The following is a 20,117-nucleotide window of genomic DNA, read 5'->3' as shown; positions in this document are numbered from 1 at the left end:
AGGAAATCTAAAACAAAAACAGGAAGTGCAGGTCTGGCAACAATTGTGGAGAGAGGAAGAGATCCTTGAAAAGGGGTCACTGGACCCAGAAGGTTAACTCTGTTTCTCTGTCCACAGTGCTGCCAGAGTTGCTGAGTTTCTCCGGCAATTTCTGTTTCAGATCTTCAGCATCCTGCAGCTTTTCTGTTTTATATTTTGAATATTTGTTTTATTATTTATAGACAGTGCTTTGCTTAGGCAGGTCACCTAAGGAGATTAAACTTTCAGCACCACTGAGTACATGTAATCTGGCTGATCCTGTCTCTTGACGTTAGTACTGCCTTGCTGCCTGCCTTTCATTTCAGAGTGACAGCAAGGAAGGTAACGTTGAGTCTCCATTACCGATAGACCAGGGTGTTTATGTTTTGGTTTTGTAGGGAGAAACAGCTCATTAAGAAGCATGGCAGGAATGTCAAGACTTTGGTTGATGGTTATACTTGTGAGCTGGGTGCCCAGTGCTAAGATGTTCCAATCCACAACGATGTTGGACATGGCTGAAGTCTTGCTGGAAAATTACTGCTTCCCGGAAAACCTGGCAGGTATGAAGGAGGCCATCCGGCAGGCCAACCAGAGCGAGGAGATCCTACATGTGAGCGAGCCGCACACGCTGGCGGCGGTGTTGACGGCGGGGGTCCAGGGGGCTTTGAATGACCCTCGGTTGCGAATCTCCTACGAGCCCGGCACCTCCATCCAGGACCCAGTGCCCCTCCCTCCCCTCGGCCCCGAGATGCGTCTCCAGCTGGTGCAGAGCTCCGTCAGGTTTGAGATCTTGGACAACAACGTGGGCTACTTGCGGATTGACCACATCATCGGGGCGGAGATGGTCAAAGAGCTTGGCCCTGTTTTGGTGGAGAGCATTTGGGACCACATTGTGAGCACCGACGCCCTCATCCTGGACCTGAGATACAGCGAAAGTGGAAATATCTCTGGGGTCCCCTTTCTCATCTCCTACTTCTGTGAGGCTAGCAATCCAATCCACATCGACTCTGTCTACAACCGGCCCTCCAATTCCACCATGGAGCTCTGGACACTGCCCAGTGTCCTGGGGGAGCGGTATAGCCAGGACAAGGACCTGTTGGTGCTGGTCAGCAGCAACACCCGAGGGGTGCCAGAGGATGTGGCTTACATTCTGAAGCACTTGGACCGGGCTCTTCTGGTGGGCGAGAGGACTGCGGGCGGCTCACTCAATGTCCGGAAGTTCCGCATTGGCACCTCAGATTTCTTCATCACTGTCCCCCTCTCAAGATCCATCAGCCCCATCACTGGCCAAAGTTGGGAGGTGAATGGGGTTTTCCCATTGGTGCTGGTCAGTGCTGATAGGGCACTGGAGAAAGCCACCTCAATCCTAGCCATCAGGAAGGCAGTGCCCAGTGTGATTGCCAGGATATCCGATCTGCTGCGCAGCTACTACACCTTTGTGGACCACGTCCCCTCCCTCGTGCGCCGAATTTCCAAACTGACCGCCTCAGCAGTGATTTCTGAGCAAGACCTGGCAGCCAAGCTCAACTGTGAGCTGCAGGCCATCTGTGAGGACCCAAGGTTGACCATCAGGGTGAGTGCAGTGCCACCCCGAGCCCTGGCGCCTAGCCCTTCGGTGGACCTAGCGAGCGATGCCAGCTCCCTCTTACACCTACTGGGCTCCATGTTCCGGGTGGACATCCTGCCAGGCAACATTGGTTACCTGCGTTTCGACCAGTTCCCAGGCGGTGCCCTGATGCCTCTACTCGGCCTGCACCTGGAGGACAAGGTGTGGGTACCCCTGAAGGACACCAGTGCCATGATAGTTGACCTTCGCTTCAACACGGGTGGTCCTTCGGATGCCATTTCCCTGCTGCTGTCCCCTTTCCAAGAACAGGGCCCCCCCGTCCTCTTCTATACAGTGTATAACCGGCTGAGTAACACCAGCCAAGAGTTCTCGACACTCCCAGCCCCGAAGGGGAGCCTCTATGGCTCGGAGAGGGGTGTCTACGTGTTGACCAGCCACCGCACTGCCTCTGCTGCTGAAGAGTTTGCCTACTTGATGCAGTCCCTCAAACGGGCCACTGTGATTGGAGAGATCACATCTGGGACCCTGCACCACTCCCGGTCCTTCCCAATTGGAGAAACCAACCTCGTCATCACCATCCCGTTCCTCAACTTCTTGGATAACAATGGCGAGTATTGGCTGGGTGGTGGTGTGGTGCCCGATGCCATTGTGTTAGCAGAGGAGGCTCTTGAGAAGACCAAGGAGGTGATGACCTTCCACGCCAACCTCTTTGAGCTGGTCGAGGAGGCGGCCAACCTGCTCAATACCCACTATGCCATGCCAGAGGTAGCAGCCCAGGTCAGCTCTGTGCTCCACGCCAAGTGGCTGGCAGGGTGGTACCGCTCAGTGGTGGACAATGAGTCGCTGGCCTCGCAGTTGACCCGTGATCTGAAGGAGGCAGCGGCCGATCACCGGCTCCAAGTGTTCTGCAGCATGTCGGCACCCGAGCCCCCGGAGGAAGCACCCGAGAGCATCCCGTCGCCGGAAGAACTGGGTGGCATCCTCCGTGCCCTGTTCAAGGTGGAAGTGCTGTCTGGCAATGTGGGCTACCTGCGCTTTGACCTCATGGCAGGGGCCGACACCATCAGGGTCATTGGGCCTCAGTTGTTGGAGCAAGTGTGGAACAAGCTGGTAGACACTGAGAGCCTGGTCATTGACATGAGGTACAACGTTGGCGGCTATTCCACTGCCATCCCCATTCTGTGTTCTTACTTCTTCGCGCCCCAGCCTCTGCATCACCTCTACACAGTGTTCGACCAGCCCTCCTCCACCCGTACGCAGATATGGACCATGCCCAAAGTCTTGGGGCAAAGGTATTCCCCCGAGAAGGACATCTACATCTTAACCAGCCACATCACAGGCTCAGCAGCGGAGACATTCACCAGGGCCATGATGGATTTGAAGAGGGCGACAGTCATTGGGGAGCCAACCATTGGCGGGGCCTTGTCAATTGGCACCTACAGGATGGCACACAGTGACCTCTACATGGCTATCCCCAACCAGGTGGTACTCAGCAGCGTCTCCGGCAAGGTTTGGAGTGTCTCCGGGGCTGAGCCTCATGTCCCCGTCCAAGCCAACGAAGCCCTGCAGGTAGCCCTCGGCATTGTCAGACTCCGTGCCAAAATCCCCGGGATTGTCCGCACGGCTGGGGAGCTGGTGGCTGCCAACTACGCCTCAGCTGAAGGCGGGGCATCGGTGTCTGAGCACCTCACCCACCTCCTCAGCCAGGACCAGTACAGCGGCATCAACTCTGAGGTCGAGCTGGCTCTGAAACTGTCCGCGCACCTTCACCAGCTCTCCGGCGACAAACACCTCAGGGTGGCGCACATCCCGGAGAACAGAAAGGACCACATTCCCGGAGTGGTGCCAATGCCGGTAGGTTCACCTCTACAATTCGGAACTGTTCTCGGTTATCCTACTTTAATGTTGATAGGGCAGGTAGGGATAGGGCTGGGTAAATTCGCCATGCTAAATTGTCCATAGTGTTCAGGGATATGTTAGTTATGGGTAAATGTAATTAATAGGGTTGGAGAATGGGGTTGGACTCTTCGGAGAGTCTGTGTGGACTTGTTGGGCCTATTTCCACACTGTAGGGATTCTATGATGATTCTATGGTGACTTGAATCTCTAACCTTCGTATCTAGAGATAGCAACACTCCCACTGCTCTACAGGACCCCCATAAAAAGGCAATGTTTAATTATCCTGTTGCCACAAACCTCTGGGGAAGGGTGGAATTTCAACACAGATGTTCTAGTCTACAGGTAGGAACACTATCACTGCACCACAAGACCCCTTTTTTGAGCAGCATAAGATCCTGAAATAAAACATGCTGTGATTGAAGAAAATAAAGTAATGGATTTTGTATTAATTGTGACTCTGCTCTTTGCCAGATTCCTCCCCCCGAGATGTTTGAGGACCTCATCAAATTTTCTTTCCAAACAAAGGTGTTTGATAACACTGTCGGCTACCTCCGATTCGACATGTTCAGTGACCTGGAGCACATCAGCCAGGTGTCAGATCTCATGGTGCACCATGTCTGGAATAAGATTGCAAACACTACTGCACTTATTGTGGATCTTAGGTAATGTGCATTGTGTGAGAGACTGGCTGGTAACATCACTGAGCCACAGTGGTCTGACTGCCTTGAACTACTTGAGAGATGCTATCGTTGTGCAGAACTACTGGTTTTCTGCAGCTTGGTACCATCTCATTATCATTGTCTTAGAGTCAGCTAAGCACTTGATTAGATTAGATTAGCTTCCCTACAGTGTGGAGACTGGCCCTTCAGCCCAACTAGTCCACACTGACCCTCCGAACAGTAACCCACCCAGACCCATTTCCCTCTGACTAATGCGCCTAACACTATGGGCAATTTAGCATGGCCAATTCACCTGGCCTGCACATCTTTGGACTGTGGGAGGAAACCCACACAGACACGGGGAGAATGTGCAAACTCAACAGAGATAGTCGTCCAAGGTTGAAATCGAACCTGGGACCCTGGTGCTGTGAGGCAGCAGTGCTAACCACTGAGCCACCATGCCGCTCCTTGACTAGTTGTAGAGTCGTTCATCACAGAAACTGACCCTTTGGTCCAACTCGTCCATGCCAACTAGATATCCTAAATTAATCTAGTCCCATTTGCCAGTACTTAGCTCATATCCCTCTAAACCCTTCCTATCCAGATGCCTTTTAAATGTTGTAATTGTACCAGCCTCCACTACTTCCTCTGGCAGCTCATTCCATTCACGCGCCATCCTCTGTGTGAAAAAGTTGCCCCTCAGGTCCTTTTTAGAGTTTAGCAAACCATTCACAGGTTTGGTCTGCGGTAATAAACTTGCTCCTTATTTTAGCATGAAATAAAAAATCTGAACTTAAAATCTGACCCCTTGTTCAAATCCCTTCTGTGACGTGATACATCAAGTGCCAAGCATAATCCAAAAAAACAAATACACTGCAAAACCCATCAAAGCTCTTGCTGCCATATCTGCTCTACCAAAGACATCTTGCTACCTGGCTTTACCCCAAGCCAACCAGGTTGAATTAGCATTGGTACTAATTTGAGGGATCTTTCCACGATCTGGCACAGACAACATGGTCAGAATGTGCTCTCTCTGTGGCATATTACTCCATGATTTTGTGATATCCCCTACCCACCTCTCAGATAAATACAGGCTCCCCTAGTGGCACTAATTAAAGGCATGCACACTACAGCCCTCCAGAGATTGTAGCCACTCCTGCCTGGAGACCTGCTGTCACAGTTTGTCACAGTCATCTGTTGTGCCACATCCTCACACGTCCACTGTCACTGCTCTACAACCACTCTATGACATTCTCCATCCACGCCTAGATCAAAGCCTCTTTCAGCTGCCCTCCACGCTGCCCTCTAGAGGAGATCTTTTCAGCTCTCACCAAAGGACCCAAATATCTTTTCAGGATATCACTTTTTAAAGTTCTTTTTACCTCTGCAATTTCCAGCACTTCTTTATTTATTTTACAGTCTGAGTATAACATTTTTTAATAGATGTTAAGATTTCTTTGAAATGTTGAAGCTTTATTTTCCATTGTCCAGGTATACAGGGAAGTGGATAGAATGGAGCACCTTATGAGGTTTTCCTTGTTACAGGCTTGAGTTTTCTTGATGTTAGCACACCTCTCACCTTCACAAAATTACTCTGGCTATCTTGTCCCTGTTATGAAAGGTAGACCCTTCTGCTAATCTAAACCATGCATACAGAAAAGCTCACCTCGCCTCATAATCTGTTAAAATATAAGTGACCAAGAACTACAAAAATCCTTCTATTTAAAGAAAAACTTTAACAATTTATTCTTTAACTCCAAAAAACAGAGGAACGTTAAACAATTATCTACACAGTAATCCTCCTTTGATCAATTTATCTACCTCCGACTCTACAACAATATAGTGATCCAATAAACGCTCCCCTGCCCGATTAAGTTTACAAAAAAAAACAAATTTCAAAACCAGCCAGCTGTTGACTTGGTATCTTTGTCTGTACTTTCCTGACCTTTTCTTCGATCTTCTGCTTTTCAAATTTCATATGAAATGATACCTTTCTGAGAGAAGCTCCGCAGGTCATATCTTCATAGGTGCTTTTTGCCATTCTGGCTAACTGTTCAAAATACCCGAATTTTATATACCCCAAAACATCAGACCATTTCATTGTTTTGATGTCATACAAAACATTAAAATTCAGATTCAATTGGATTTTGGTATCTTGGGGCATAATCTAAATTGATTGGTCAAATTTGAATTTGTTGTGTACCATGGCAAAGTAGCTCCAGCTGTTTGTTTCACAACCAAATGTTACATTTTTTAATTGTTCAGCATACTCTATGCTTTCAGTCAGTCCTTGCCAGCTTTCACTCTCTCTTAAAGGTACGGTACACATCTACACCTTCATAACAATCCTTCTGATAACTCTTACTTCGCACCTTCCATCCACTATTATCGTTTGCTGTAGAGAGGCAAACATATCAACTTGTTCCAGTGTGGCACCATTATATCAGTACCAGTATTCTGAAGAAGAGTCACGGGGCCTGAAACATTAACTCTGATTTCTCTCCACAGATGCTTCCAGACCTGCTTGAGTTTTTACAGCAATTTCTGTTTTTATTTCTGAGTTCTAGCATCCGCAGTTTTTTCAATGTGTTTTTCAACGTCGTTGTAGTTTCTTATAATGTATTTCTTCTACTTACCATTATTTTTGTTTTTTGACCATAACCAGCTGGGTTAAAGTCAAATATTTGAGTTTTGCTTTTGGGCCAGAAATCATAAAGGGCAGATTGGAAGCTACGCAATCCCCTTTGGAGTATTCCAGAATATTGGCTGTTAAGTGACACACTGAAGATTAGACAGCATTTAAACTTTGCAATTTTGCTGTGCATTCACATTAAAAATTTAGGGTTTGTGTAAACCTGCTTTGTGCATCACATTCAAACCACCGTTTGTGATGTAACTCAGAGGTGAGGATAAAAAAGACATAAAGTTTACCGAAGTGAAGTCAGCGACTAAAGAGAATCTCAACTTATTTCAGTGACAAAGTGAGGCCTAACTCCAAAACCAGGCTTTATTTAATTACATTGTAATCAAATTCTGTATGAAATTTAATTCAATATTGGATTCATCTTATAGGCAGAATGTAAAAGAACTCCTAATAAAGAAAGAAAATCAAATATAGGAAATGGTGCTGAGTCAGTACTTACCATTTTACTTGTTCCTTCAGAAACACACTATAATTCATATTTTAACCAAGGGATATGTGCTGTTCACATTTACAAGTTCCCAGCTCATACTTAAATGATATGTAGATGTAAGCAACAAATTTGTGGCTGATCTGTAACTTGCCTTGATCATCCATTATATAGCACAAATATTTTCCCACTTAGCCGCACTGCTAACAAATGATATCTTTTAATGTTATAGCTACTTGAGCACACAGACAATTACACCATTCATAATGGCAAAAAGGAAAACACTGACTATGACTGACAGGTATTGGGCTCATAAATGACAGGAATGTTTCAAGATGCTCTGACATTCAGCTTTCAATAGAACTCATGAAATAAAGCATGACAAAAATACGATAATTGATGACCCACATTTAATGCTTGAAATGATACCAAAGCTGTAGGAAGGCATAGTGATTTCAGTCACTGACTCTGTACTCCTCCAGAAAGTGTGTTGTTGAGCCAAGAGCAGAGTGGAGTGCAGAAAAACTTCAGCAGGTCTGGCAGCATCCAGAGAGAAAGAAACAGTTAATCTTTTCAGTCCAATATCACTTCTTCAAAACTGAAGTAATAAGGAAAAGTGATAGGTTTTACGCTGAGGGTAAAGGTATAGAGTAGTAAATGGAATTGAAAGAAAGATTAGAAAGCCAAGAAGATTAGCCATTAAAGATGTCACAAAACAAAATGGCATTGGCTGTGGACAAGGGATAAAGCATAACCATTCAGTAGGTTATAGATCCATCCTGCCAAAAAACAAAACTGGAGGATGTAGCGGGGGGGAGTGAAATCCAAATAGTGGATAGGCTTTGTAGTTGAATTCAGTGTTAAGTCTAAAAAGGCTGTAAAGTACCCAAAAAGTGAGATACTAATTTCTCCAACATGCATTGGGCTTTCCTGGAATACTGCAGCGGATCTTGTATTGAAATGACAAGCAACTCAAAGGTTATGGTCACATTTGCAAACAGAGTGGAGATGTTTCATAAAGTGGTTACCCAATCTACCCAGTCTCTTCAAAAAAAGGGACTGCATTGTGAGCAGGGATACAGGAATATTTCCTTCCCTGTCACTCACATCACCCACTCCTCTCAGTTTAATGATCTTGTTTTCAGAACTGTAATGTAAAAGGTAATTTAGGTTAGAATGAAATCATGTGATAGCCATGAATTGATATCTAGATATGTACAGAAGAAATAGTTGGGACTTGGGGAGAAAGGTTCTGAACTCATATAGTCAATAAACTCTGTGCACAATGATAGTCCATGTCTCTTAGCTTCTATTTGAACAGCCTGGCTAGAATTCATCAACAACCTGACCAAAATTCTGCTCTTAATCTTTACTCTGCATTGTCTCCACTCCCTTTCTATGGTGCAAGGTAATTTCCCTCATGTACCAACCTCTCCCTGACTTTTCCTTCTGCTCCTCACCTTTTCCCACATTATAAACCCAACAACTTTCCATATCACTTCAGTTCCAATATTTCTTTCTCCACAGATACTGCCAGACCTGCTGAGTTTCTACAGCACTTTCTGTACTTGTTTGGATTTCCACGATCTGCAGGATTTCACCTTTGTGGCATCTCCAAACGTTACTAAGAAATTAGATAATGTATGATAACTTCCACTCTTATGCTGTTATCTCTGGTCTGAAAACGCTTTAAAGGTTATGGGTTCCGAAGAAGGATCACTGGACTTGAAATGTTACCTCTGCTTTTTCTCCACACAGGCTGCCAACTTGCTGAGTTTCTCCAGCAATTCCTGTTTTTGTTCCTTTAAAAGTTGCATCTTGCTCAATGCAATGTAATTGCATTTTTAACAGTTCGCTCAGTTCATGATTAAAGAACCCTCAGAGGCTCTGAAAATCTAATTTTATCTGCAAAAAATGTGGAATTTCTGTATCATAAAAACATGCCAGTTCTTTTTTGATTTGTTTTCAAGTGCTTGTGATATTTTACTTTCCATCTTGATCCGATCATAATCAATTATTATGCTACAAGAAGTAAATTAAAAGTGGGCAGATTCTCTATTTTAACTTCCTTGTTTGCTGTTGGTGAATATACTTCAGTTTGGTTGCTTGTTTACTCTAGACATAGAAATAGACATAGAAATAGAAATAGAAAAGTACAGCACAGAATAGGCCCTTTGGTCCATGCTGTTGTGCCGAGGTTTAATCCTAATATAAAATATAATAACTTAACCTTCGCACCCCTCAACTCACTGCTATCCATGTGCATGTCCAGCAGTCACTTAAATGTCCTCAATGACCCTATTTCCACCATCACAACTGGCAATGCACTCCATGCATTCACAACTCTCTGTATAAAGAACCTACCTCTGACGTCTCCTTTATACCTTTCTCCTAATATCTTCAAACTATGACTCCTCGTACCACTCTACTTGGTGACATCAATGGATGTGGTCACCTGGTAATACTCTTGACTTGATACTAGTATTAAATTGCCAAACAGGAGAAGGGAAATCCAGTTCCTTTTCCCCGGACACCAGAAATCACTAAATCTTCAGAATCAGCAGTTTTCACTATTGCTTTACCACTGAATGCAAAAACCAATCCATTGTAACAGCTGAGCAATGAGATTCAAAATATTTCTAAACGTTATTTTTCTCATTCATTCGAAGGTTGTGTGCCTCTCTGGCAGGGCTGCTATTTGTTGCCCATTTCTATTTGCACTTGAGAGCTACCTTCTTTAACCTCTTAATCCTTACTCTGCATTGTCTCCACTCCCTTTCTGTGGTGCGAGGTTATCTCCCTCATGCACTACCCTCTCCCTAATCTTTCCTTCTGCTCCCCACCTTTTATGGAGGGTTAATCATAACCCTATTAGAGAGGGAGTTCCAGGACTCTGATCTAATTATGAAGGAATGGCGATATAATGCCAGGTCAGGATGGTGTATGGTTTGGAGATGGTATTCACATGCCCTTCTGCCATTGTCTGTCTAGATGGTAGTGGTTATCAGTTGGAAGATGCTGCTTAAGCAGGCTTGGTGAATTTCAGCAGTGCATCTTGTAGATTAGATTAGATTACTTACAGTGTGGAAACAGGCCCTTCGGCCCAACAAGTCCACACCAACCCTCCGAAGAGCAACCCACCCAGACCCATTCCCCTACGTTTACCCCTTCACTTAACACTACGGACAATTTAGCATGGCCAATTCATCTAACCTGCACATCTTTGGACTGTGGGAGGAAACCAGAGGAAACGCACGCAGACACGGGGAGAATATGCAAACTCCACACAGACAGTTGCCTGAGGCGGAAATTGAACCCGGGTCTCTGGCGCTGTGCGGCAACAACGCTAACCACTGTGCTACTGTGCTGCCCACACTGGTACACACTGCTGCAACTGAACATTGGTGGTGGAGGGAGTGAATATGCGTGGTTGTGTTGCCAGTCAAGAAAATTGCTTAGTCCTGAGTTAGACTTACCCTGTGAATTAGATATTGTTCCTTTCTTTCTGCAAGTCTGAGTTCAAATCTAGAACAAGCACAGAGAATGTTTGAGAAACTCATCAGGTCTGACAGCATCTGTGCAGAGAGAAACAGAGTTAGTATTTTGAGTCCAGTGTGGCTAAACATTAATTCCTTTGTTTTTCTCCACAAATTGTTGCCAAATGCTCTCCAACATTCTCTGTGTTTGCTTTAGATTTCCAGCATCAATGGTATTTTGCCTTTATTTGAATTTAAATCTGGCCCAGGCTGATTAAATGGAAGGCACATCTGCCAGCTGTAAGAACTCAGTCGAAAATAGTTCTGAAGAAGGAGCATCAATCTCAAAATGTTAACTCTGCTTTCTCAGCAGGTGCTGCCAGACCTACTGAGTTTCTCCAGCAATTTCTGTTTTTGTATAAAATAGACTTGGTTTGTTGCTGTCTACTGTAAAGCGATTGCTCACAAAACTGTTCATTATTTTGTATGAAGTTGGCAATTCCATTCAGAGATTCCAAAAGATAACTGGTATAGAAAGTGGAAAATAGCATCAAGAGGGTGCAAGTACTCCATTGTGCTCCTAACTTGTGTCTTGTAGGTGATTGTTGAAACTTTATTGCTGGAACAGCACAGCAGGTCAGGCAGCATCCAGGGAACAGGAGATTCGACGTTTCGGGCACAGGCCCTTCTTCAGGAATGAAGGTGATTAACAGTCTAGGGGGATTTTTGTGAAGATTTGTAGCTCAGGTCGTGGTTCAGTTTAGTTTTAGACTCCCCTACCCTGGTGAAAAGACCTTGCCTATTTACCCGATCCATGCCCCTCATGATTTTATAAACATGGGCTGCTTCAGCTTGATACCCAAACTGGAAACTGCTTCACTTGGCATGTTACACCTTGATGAAACAGTCATACTGGAACCTAACACAGTTTCACACCATGGAGTGTTGTGAATACTGTACTTTGAACTCTAACAATGACGTTCACAGTGACTGATTATGTTGAATCTCATTTTATTACATGGATCCTCACGATTTGTCATGAGTAATTTAAGAACCAAACTAAAACAAAGAACTTTGGGCACTGGAGATCTGAAACAAACAAAAACAGAAATTGCTGAAAAAACTCAGCAGGTCTAGTAGCATCTGTGGAGTGAGAAACAGAGTTAACATTTTGAGTGCAATGAATGGACTATGGACAATGAACATTACTCTCAAAACTGCTTTCTCTCCACAGATGCTGCCAGACCTGCTGAGTTTCTCCATCAATTTCTGTTTTGTGAGTAATTTATAAAAGCTGCTTTCAATTTTGATTATACCAATGTTCTTAAAATAACTTGTATTTTGTGCAACAAAATCTGAGTGAATTACTGGTGTTATGAGAATCAAATTCAGTAATTTCACACATGTTAATAAAAGCTATTAATTAACTGTTATCATGCTGCAGTATTAGTCCAGAATCTTAATATGTCATATAATGTTATGAAATGGACGTCAGCAAATGTATTCACCAGATAGTACAGATAACTGTGTCCCAAAGCTGTTGCATAAATAGTAACCTCATGTCATTGTGTTACAGGTGAAACAGTACTCAGTGAGATACTTGAGTAAAATGCAGGGTTTTTTATGTATTCTGGTTATTATCAATGTATAAGATGGTCATTGCACACAAGTGAGAGCAAATATGTGCTTCATAATTTCAGTTTCCCTTTCAGATCAAAGTGGCTAGGAGATTACTAATGCAGAAGATTGTTTTTCAGTTTGTGTAATTTTGAAATGAATCACTGTTGTGGAGGAAAATGATGAAAGGCAAATCCATCAAGTGTAATTGAAGATACTTCTTTAAACTGGGAACTGAAGCAGAAGTTTCTGTGTTAGAATTATACTCGATTTTAAGTTTCATTTTTTCTCATAAACTTGTTTCAGGTTAAAAGCTTTAAGGAGTATTTTGAGCAAGTTGATTATTGGTAACTTTAAGAAATCACACTATTGAAATATGCAGCACAGGGGTTGGGGTGGCTCAGTGGTTAGCACCATTGCCTCATAGCACCAGGGTCCGAGGTTCAATTCCAGCCGCGGGTGACTGTCTGTGTGGAGATTCCCTCTGGGTGCTCCGGTTTCCTCCTACAGTTCAAAAATGTGCAGGCCAGGTGAATTGGCCATGCTAAATTGCCCATAGTGTTAGGTACATTAGTCAGTGGGAAATGGGTCTGGGTGAGTTACTCTTCGGAGGGTCGTGGGCTGAAAGGCCTGTTTCCACACTGTAGGGAATCTAATCGAATTTTCTCCTTAAAAGAGACACACTTGTATTTTTGGACCAGATCTGCAAAATGCTTTTCAAATTTACAGGGGAAAAAATGACTTCATGACTGTGATTTCTAGACTGACAAAATATTGAGAACTTGCAGCCAGGGTGTGAGCAGTGTGCTCTGTTGCTTAAGGGCAGAGGTAACGCTACATGATTGAAGCAAAGGACAGTCAGCACAGGGTACGTATTCTGCCCAAAGGATTCCATCAAATGAAAGCAAAATACTGGGAATCGCAATTAAAACAGAAAGCGCTGGAGAAATTCGGCAGGAGGTGAATGTATATGCGTATAGAGTCCATATACTATTCGGCAGGAGGTGAACTGTATATGCCTATAGAGTACACACACTATTGACTGAACTCCAAACATAAACTCTGTTTCTCTCTGCACGGATGCTGCCAGACCTGCTGAATTACAATGTAATTGTAATTACAATGTATATTGTCATGTAAATTTCATACACTGCTGAGTTTCTCTCGCTCTTTCTGTTCTGTTCAAGTTTCCAGCAAATTCGATCTGTATTCTGCATAACCTGGACCTTTACTTTGCTTAATCTCTTCAACCATTATCTCTCGCTTCGTCTTTTGTTCAATTATACTTTTAATCTTTCTCTCTGTCTTCTGCTCCACTCGTTCCTTCCGTTTTATCAAGAAGTAAAACCCGTTACATTTCCAGCACTTTTCAGTTCGAAAGAAGAATCAAATCGTAGTCCCGATCTTAACCCTGTTTCTCTGTTCACAGATGCACCACTCCCGGCTTCAGTTCCACTTTCACAGGAATCATGCAACGCTTGACAAGACACAACTCTAGTTCAGAATGGGGCGTTCAGGTGTAGTTTCTGTGTATAAGGAGATTTCATGCATCGTGCCTTGATTTCGATGAGTGAAGATCCGTTCAACAACCCCTTTGATAATAATTAGATATAGACTCAACCCTTCACTCTCCGCGTGGTCGGAGTGTTGTTGAAATGGCCCAAACACACATTCCATTTTCCAGCGTGTAACTAATTCAAGCACATCTTCTCCCGGGTAGGTACAACATTGGAGGACCTACGTCTGCCATCCCGCTCCTGTGTTCCTACTTTTTTGACGATGGAAGGCCTGTTCTCCTCGATAGCGTTTACAACAGACCCACTGACACCATCTCCGAACTGTGGACAGTTCCACACGTAGCAGGTACTGGAATATTGTTTTGTTACCAAGTCGGCTATCAGCCTGAGGTTGCCGTGTCGCCCTGACATTTTTCTTTCCCCTTGTTAATAAAGGTGAGCGATATGGCTCTGGAAGGCAGTTGATCCTCCTCACCAGTAACTTCACCTCGGGCGCAGCTGAGGAGTTTGTCTTCGTGATGAAGAGGCTGGGGAGGGCTGTGGTGGTCGGGGAGCTGACCAGTGGCGGTTGTCACCCCCCGCAAACCTACCATGTGGATGACACCCAGCTGTACCTGAGCATCCCGACGGTCAGATCCTCCAACCCGGACGGAGCGTCCTGGGAAGGGATTGGAGTAACTCCTCACCTCGAGGTAGCTGCGGAAACGGCGCTAGAAAAAGCCAGGGATATCTTGAGAAGTCACTTCCACGGAGCCTCCTAATGTGACTTCGGGTCGTTTATATATAAACACACAACCCCCATAGTCAAATACGCATGGCGATTTCACCGAGAATTAGAAATCAATGATTCAAATGTAGTTGTCAATGGACAATCATTCGAAGCTCAATTCTCATTATACCAGCCTCAGAAATTCCAAATGTGTACTGTATTAATGTGTGGGTTATTGAAGGACAGCGCACCCCAACCTTAGACGTTATGACCCAGTTGGGGCCATGTCTTTACGCCTTGTGTTCCATTGGACTATTCACTATCCACGTTCTTCTCGTTTGCCTCATTATTCCGCTCATTTCGCTTTCTCGTGAAGGAATATCATGCGATGTTTCAGGGGGAAAAGATTATTTTGGCGTGAGAATCGGCGATTAATACAATAAATCGTTTAAAACTGGGAACACTTTGATGTGTCGATCTGTTTTGGTGTGTTAGCCAATACCTAACCTTAAAGCAAATCTAATTAGATTAGCCCTAATAAAATTGAATCTATGTCTTGAAAATAGTATCTATACTCTCAATATCTTTAAATTAATCTCTATTGTTATAATACATATATATTCTCAATCTGAAATACTACATCGAATCCAAACTATGAATTCTTACCTGAAAAAATACACGTTCGTCAAAATATAAGGAACTCGAATTCACATCATTATAAATTGCAGGATAAATGTTGTAAATAACGCGTTTAATCCACTATAATTGAAAGTTTGGGGGTAAAATATTAGTACAATTGATCCTTCTTAGTCACTTATTAAGCTGGTAAAAGCAAAGTCACTGAACTGCATCTTTCTGTGCTCTTGTCAAAATGAACCACCCACGTGTAAGATGTGGCTTTAGCATGGCCAGAAATGGCGCTAGCTCTAGACCAGGAGGCCCTGATTCAAGTTTCCACCTGTCCCAGTTTTCGGAGGGAGATATACCTCTCTCTCTATCTATCTCTCTCACTCCCTCTAACTGTATCTCTGTCTCTATATCTCTCTCTATGTCTCCCTCTATCTCTTTCTATATAGTTAAAAATCACACAACACCGGGTTATAGTCCAGCACGTGTATTTCGAACTGTTGGACTGTAACCTGGTGTTGTGTGAACTTTTTCTGTCCACCCCAGTCTAACACCGACACCTCCACATCTCTCTATATGTCTGTCTGTGTCTCTCTCGTTGCCTCTATCTCTCTCTCTAAACTTCCCTTCATCTATGCCTCCATCCCTTCCTCTTTGTCTCTATACCTCTCTCTGTCTCTCCTTCTATATCTCTCTGTATCTATTTCACTATGTCTCCCTCCATCTCACCCTCTATCTCTCTCCTTCTGTATTTCAATCTCTCTAAGTCTCCCTCCATCTGTCCCTTTCTATCTCTATTTCTGTATCTTTCTCTTTCTCGCTTACTCTCTCTGTGTCTCCCTCTCTCTCTTTATCTATCTCTCCCTCTATCTCTCTATCTTTGTCCCCGAGAGTCAGGGCAGGAAGCGACTCCTGCCTGGGACTGAGGTCGTGTCCATTAGCAGCTCCCTGGCTTCCAGCTCATCGCTATGCTTTTACTATTTCTAACTCACTGTACCACTTCCCTCCAGGAGATAAAACGCAGGACAAAACCCCAACGTCTTGCTGTTTTTGAAGGAGTAATTACTAGCAGTAAGGAGCAAACTGTAAAAGTAACAGATTTAATTATATAGATTTCCCCAGAGAACAGAAGGTTCAATTTAAATAGCTTCCTGTGTTTTATAATAGGAAAAAAACACAAGAGTCTACCGTATAATTGACATGTCTAGCGACAATTTGCAATCTACATCCAGTTATCATTCAGTTATAGTGTAAACATAAGGTCTAGTTTACTTTGAATGTGCGGGAGAAAATGCTACATGGCATGTAGTGTATTTCCTGACAGTAAACATAGCATCATGTCCCGCTTTCCTATTGGACGATGCGAATCGCTCCTTTTTGGTTGGTTAAAAATACTTACCTCCTGTCAGGATGGTGACTTTTTGATTTTCAATCATGTCCCAGAAAATCCATTTGTGAGGCAAAATAAACCAAAGAACTGCCGGTGCTGGAAATCCAAAGTGAAAAAAAACCCCCAGAAAGAATCCTGCTGATGTTTAGCAGCGTAGGCCCCGTTGTCTTGAAATATTGCTTACTCCCTCCATCCGTTAAAAGTTTTCCGCCTACCAACATTGGCGAGGATGCCCATAGAGATTGCAATCCTATTGGTCAACATTTAGTGCCCTGTGATTGGACAGGAACCTCTGGAGTAGAAACACAAAAATAAATGGCGTTGCGTTTTGAGTGCAGTGATCTTTGTTGAAGAAACGCTGTTTTCTCTCCACAGATGCTGCCAGACTCGCTGAGTTCCTCCAGCAATTTTTTTTTCACATCACCAGCATCCGCAAATGTGGTTCTCTTTGATCCCAGTTCTGCTTTAGGCATGGTGGAAAGCTTTATGACTCCGGAAATAAAACTTGCAGGTCCATTTCCAACATGTGGACTGCTCTCGGTACCAGCTCTGGTCTGTGTGCCCAGCTCCTATTGAGTGTTGCTCCCTGTTCTTTCCAGGGCCCAGGTAATGCATTAATTTATTTTCTGGCATTTTTGAGGGGGTGGGGGGTGTGTGAAGACATCCAGGGTTATATCTACTCTTTAACTTGCCAATAACCCCATGGAGTAATCGAGCTACTAATGAATGCACGTTAAAACAAATGGCAGATAACAACCCTGTATGGGTGCAGATCTCTTGATACTAGTTTCGGTGTCCTGTATTATTGCCTTGCATCGTTATGGACGGTGATTGCTTCTCAAAAACATTTGTCTCTTCTGTGCCTCCCTCCACCATCTGACAGTAAATCACGATGACCAGTATCTTTTTTTTCAAATTTTACTGGGCACGTCAGCCTCCATGTTACGCTGAACTGGTGCCAGTATTCCTTCGACTGGGTTAAAAGTTCCCAGCTGAAAACCCATTCCCAATAGTTCGGCACTCGGAAACGGAATGAACTGCCAGAGACTGGAGGCCGGTACAATTACAACATCGAAATGACGAATGGATGGGTAGATGAATAGGAAGGGTTTAGAAAGATATGGACAAATGCTGGCAAATGGGACTAAATTTAGTACATCTCTATGACCCAGGTAAGTGCAGTACTTAGGGACCGCTGTACTGTTGGGGGTGCGATCTTTCCCCCGAGCTATTTATCCCACAGCTGCCTGCTTCCTCAATGCAGGTAAAAGATTTAGGAGCTCCACCCGTCGTCCCCTCCCATGTCTAGGCCTGAAACAACACCAAAATATGTCGTCCTTAACATGACTGTTTGTGGGATCTTGCTGTGTTAAGGCGAGCTGATGGTTTCCCTACAACAGCAACCCCGCCTCAAATGTCTTTCTTTGGCTGCAATACGCGTTGGGAGGATGTAAAAAGTGCTACGCAAATGCACGTCTTTCTGCTTTGGTGAGGCAGCCTTCCAATGTGTCATTGAGGCCTGGACAGGGAGGACAGCTTGTAGCCTCACAATAAACCCACCCCAACCCCCTAGGCAACCGGGCAAGGATGGGTGTGTGTGTGATAGAGAGAGATAGAGAGAGAGAGAGAGAGTGTATGTGTGTGTCTGTGTCTGACTGTGTGTCTGTGTGTGTGTCAGTGTGTGTGTGTCTGTGGGTGCGTGTGTGTACCTGTGTGTGTCGGTGTGTGTGTCAGTGCGTCTCTGTGTCTGTGTGTCTATGTGTCGGTGTCTGTGTGTGTCTGTGTCTGTGTGTCAGTATGTGTGTGCCTGTGTGTCTATGTGTATGTGTGTGTTGAGGGATTGTCCTTTTGTATCTTCCCGCTATTCCGTCAGCAACCGCTGTTCCCTCAAGCTAGAGCGAACTTAAAAATCCAATACAATTTCTCCTAATGTGACTTGGTGTCATATTTCATAATGCCCTTGTGTACGTTGCCTTGCCTGAAATGTGCTATAATATACTTTTAAAATTTCTTTTATCTGGGTAAACCCTAATAAAAATAGAATGGATGTCGGTCTTCATTTTCCTGATGAAAGGCTTTTGCCCGAAACGTCGATTTTACTGCTCCTCGGATGCTGCCTGAACTGCTGTGCTCTTCCAGCACCACTAATCCAGAATCTGGTTTCCAGCATCTGCAGTCATTGTTTTTACCTACTTCATTTGAACTGTGGATACCTTCTGAACACGCTCACAATGCCAGAGAGAGCTCGAAGGGATCGCAGGAAACTGCACTAACATTCTAAAATCGCCATTCGTGCCCACCACTTGGTTCTACATAGAAAACAGGAGCAGAATAGGCCATTCGGCCCTTTGAGCCTACTCTGCCATTCAATATGATGATGGCTGATCATCCAACGCAGTCCCACATTCTCCTCATACCCTGTGAACCTAATAGCTCCTTTTTGAAAACATTCAATACTGTTGGCCTCAACTTTGATCTGTGGCATTCCACACTCTCTGGATGAAGACATTTTTCCTCAAGTCAGTCCTAAATGGCCGACCCCATATCCTGAGCCTCAAACCTAAATACAAATTGCCTTGCTTGAGGAAACTAGTTTAGCCACGAGCTTGCTTCGCCTCACTGCCTTCATATTTCTCCTTCCTCACCAAGCTGATTTGCCTCAGATTAAGTTTTAGTTTACTTGGACTACACTTTAAACGGCAAAATCGCCGTCGTCCTACAAGACGGGAGTGAGGACTGCAGATGCTGAGATCAAAGTCGAAAAGTGTGGTGCTGGAAAAGCACAGTCGGTCAGGCAGCATCCGAGGAACAGGTGAATGTCCTACAAGACGGTAGCCTGCTCTCTCATTAGAGGGACAGGTGGTAGTCTAACCTGAAGTCACAAGCCTCGGGTTAGTTCAAAAGGTAGTAAACTGGCTTCAGGGCTGCTTCGGAATGCGAAAGTCGTTTAAATAATGGCATTTAATGAATCTAGCCATTACTGCGTTCATCCATGAGATGTAACTTGTGATTGGGTGGAAGAAACAATGCATTTTTCTCCAGACAGGTGGATTTGTCTCTTCGGGGTATTTAGCTGTGGCAGGCTGCACCAATATTTATTGCCCATCCCTCAGCTGGAGAAGGTGGTGGTGAGCTGCCTTCCTGAACAGCTGTAGTCCTTGGGGTGTGGCATCAGCGCTGTCAGGGGACGGTTTCCAATGTGTTAACCCAGCCACAGACTATTTAGGTGGAAGCAATACGCAGGGCGCCGGGAGAATGGCAGGGTATTGGCACTAAGACAAATACTCCAATGTAGGATAGTCTCCTTCCCTGCCACAGCAGTTTGGGGACCTGTGAGGTCAGTGGCTTGGAGTGGAGCTTGCACTGTTGGCCTTCCCATGTATCTGATACTTTTGTCCTTCTCGGTGGGAAACGGAGAGGAGCAGAAAGGATATCCTGGCAACTGGGACTTGATAAATCTCTCAACAAATATCACTCGAGTTTTCATTCAAATTGCTTTCCAAAACT

At 44.4% G+C, this 20,117-nt stretch overlaps 1 protein-coding gene across 2 annotated transcripts; it reads left to right on the top strand.

Annotated features, from left to right (window-relative positions):
• Positions 1-329: 329 nt before the first annotated feature.
• On the top strand, positions 330-15,054 carry rbp3 (retinol binding protein 3). 2 transcript variants are annotated; one of them, XM_043678799.1, is made up of 4 exons: positions 332-3,439; positions 3,956-4,146; positions 14,088-14,230; positions 14,320-15,054. In XM_043678799.1, the coding sequence occupies exons 1-4, from the start codon at positions 440-442 to the stop codon at positions 14,643-14,645; spliced, it is 3,660 nt and encodes a 1,219-aa protein (XP_043534734.1). In that variant the 5' UTR covers positions 332-439; the 3' UTR covers positions 14,646-15,054. The 2 variants fall into 2 exon arrangements, with proteins under 2 accessions (XP_043534735.1, XP_043534734.1); XM_043678800.1 differs by lacking the exon at positions 14,320-15,054 and having other exon boundaries at positions 330-3,439; positions 13,797-14,181.
• The last annotated feature ends 5,063 nt before the right edge of the window (positions 15,055-20,117 follow it).

Source organism: Chiloscyllium plagiosum, chromosome 38 (genome assembly GCF_004010195.1).
Source record: "Chiloscyllium plagiosum isolate BGI_BamShark_2017 chromosome 38, ASM401019v2, whole genome shotgun sequence".
NCBI lineage: Eukaryota > Metazoa > Chordata > Chondrichthyes > Orectolobiformes > Hemiscylliidae > Chiloscyllium > Chiloscyllium plagiosum.
This window is presented reverse-complemented; position numbering and strand designations above follow the sequence as displayed.

Excerpts from the sequence above, each read along its gene's own strand:
- rbp3 (XM_043678799.1), top strand. The coding sequence starts at position 440 with ATGGCAGGAATGTCAAGACTTTGGTTGATGGTTATACTTGTGAGCTGG. Across the intron at positions 3,440-3,955 it reads CCGGAGTGGTGCCAATGCCG|ATTCCTCCCCCCGAGATGTT; the intron begins GTAGGTTCACCT and ends GCTCTTTGCCAG. Across the intron at positions 4,147-14,087 it reads GCACTTATTGTGGATCTTAG|GTACAACATTGGAGGACCTA; the intron begins GTAATGTGCATT and ends TCTCCCGGGTAG.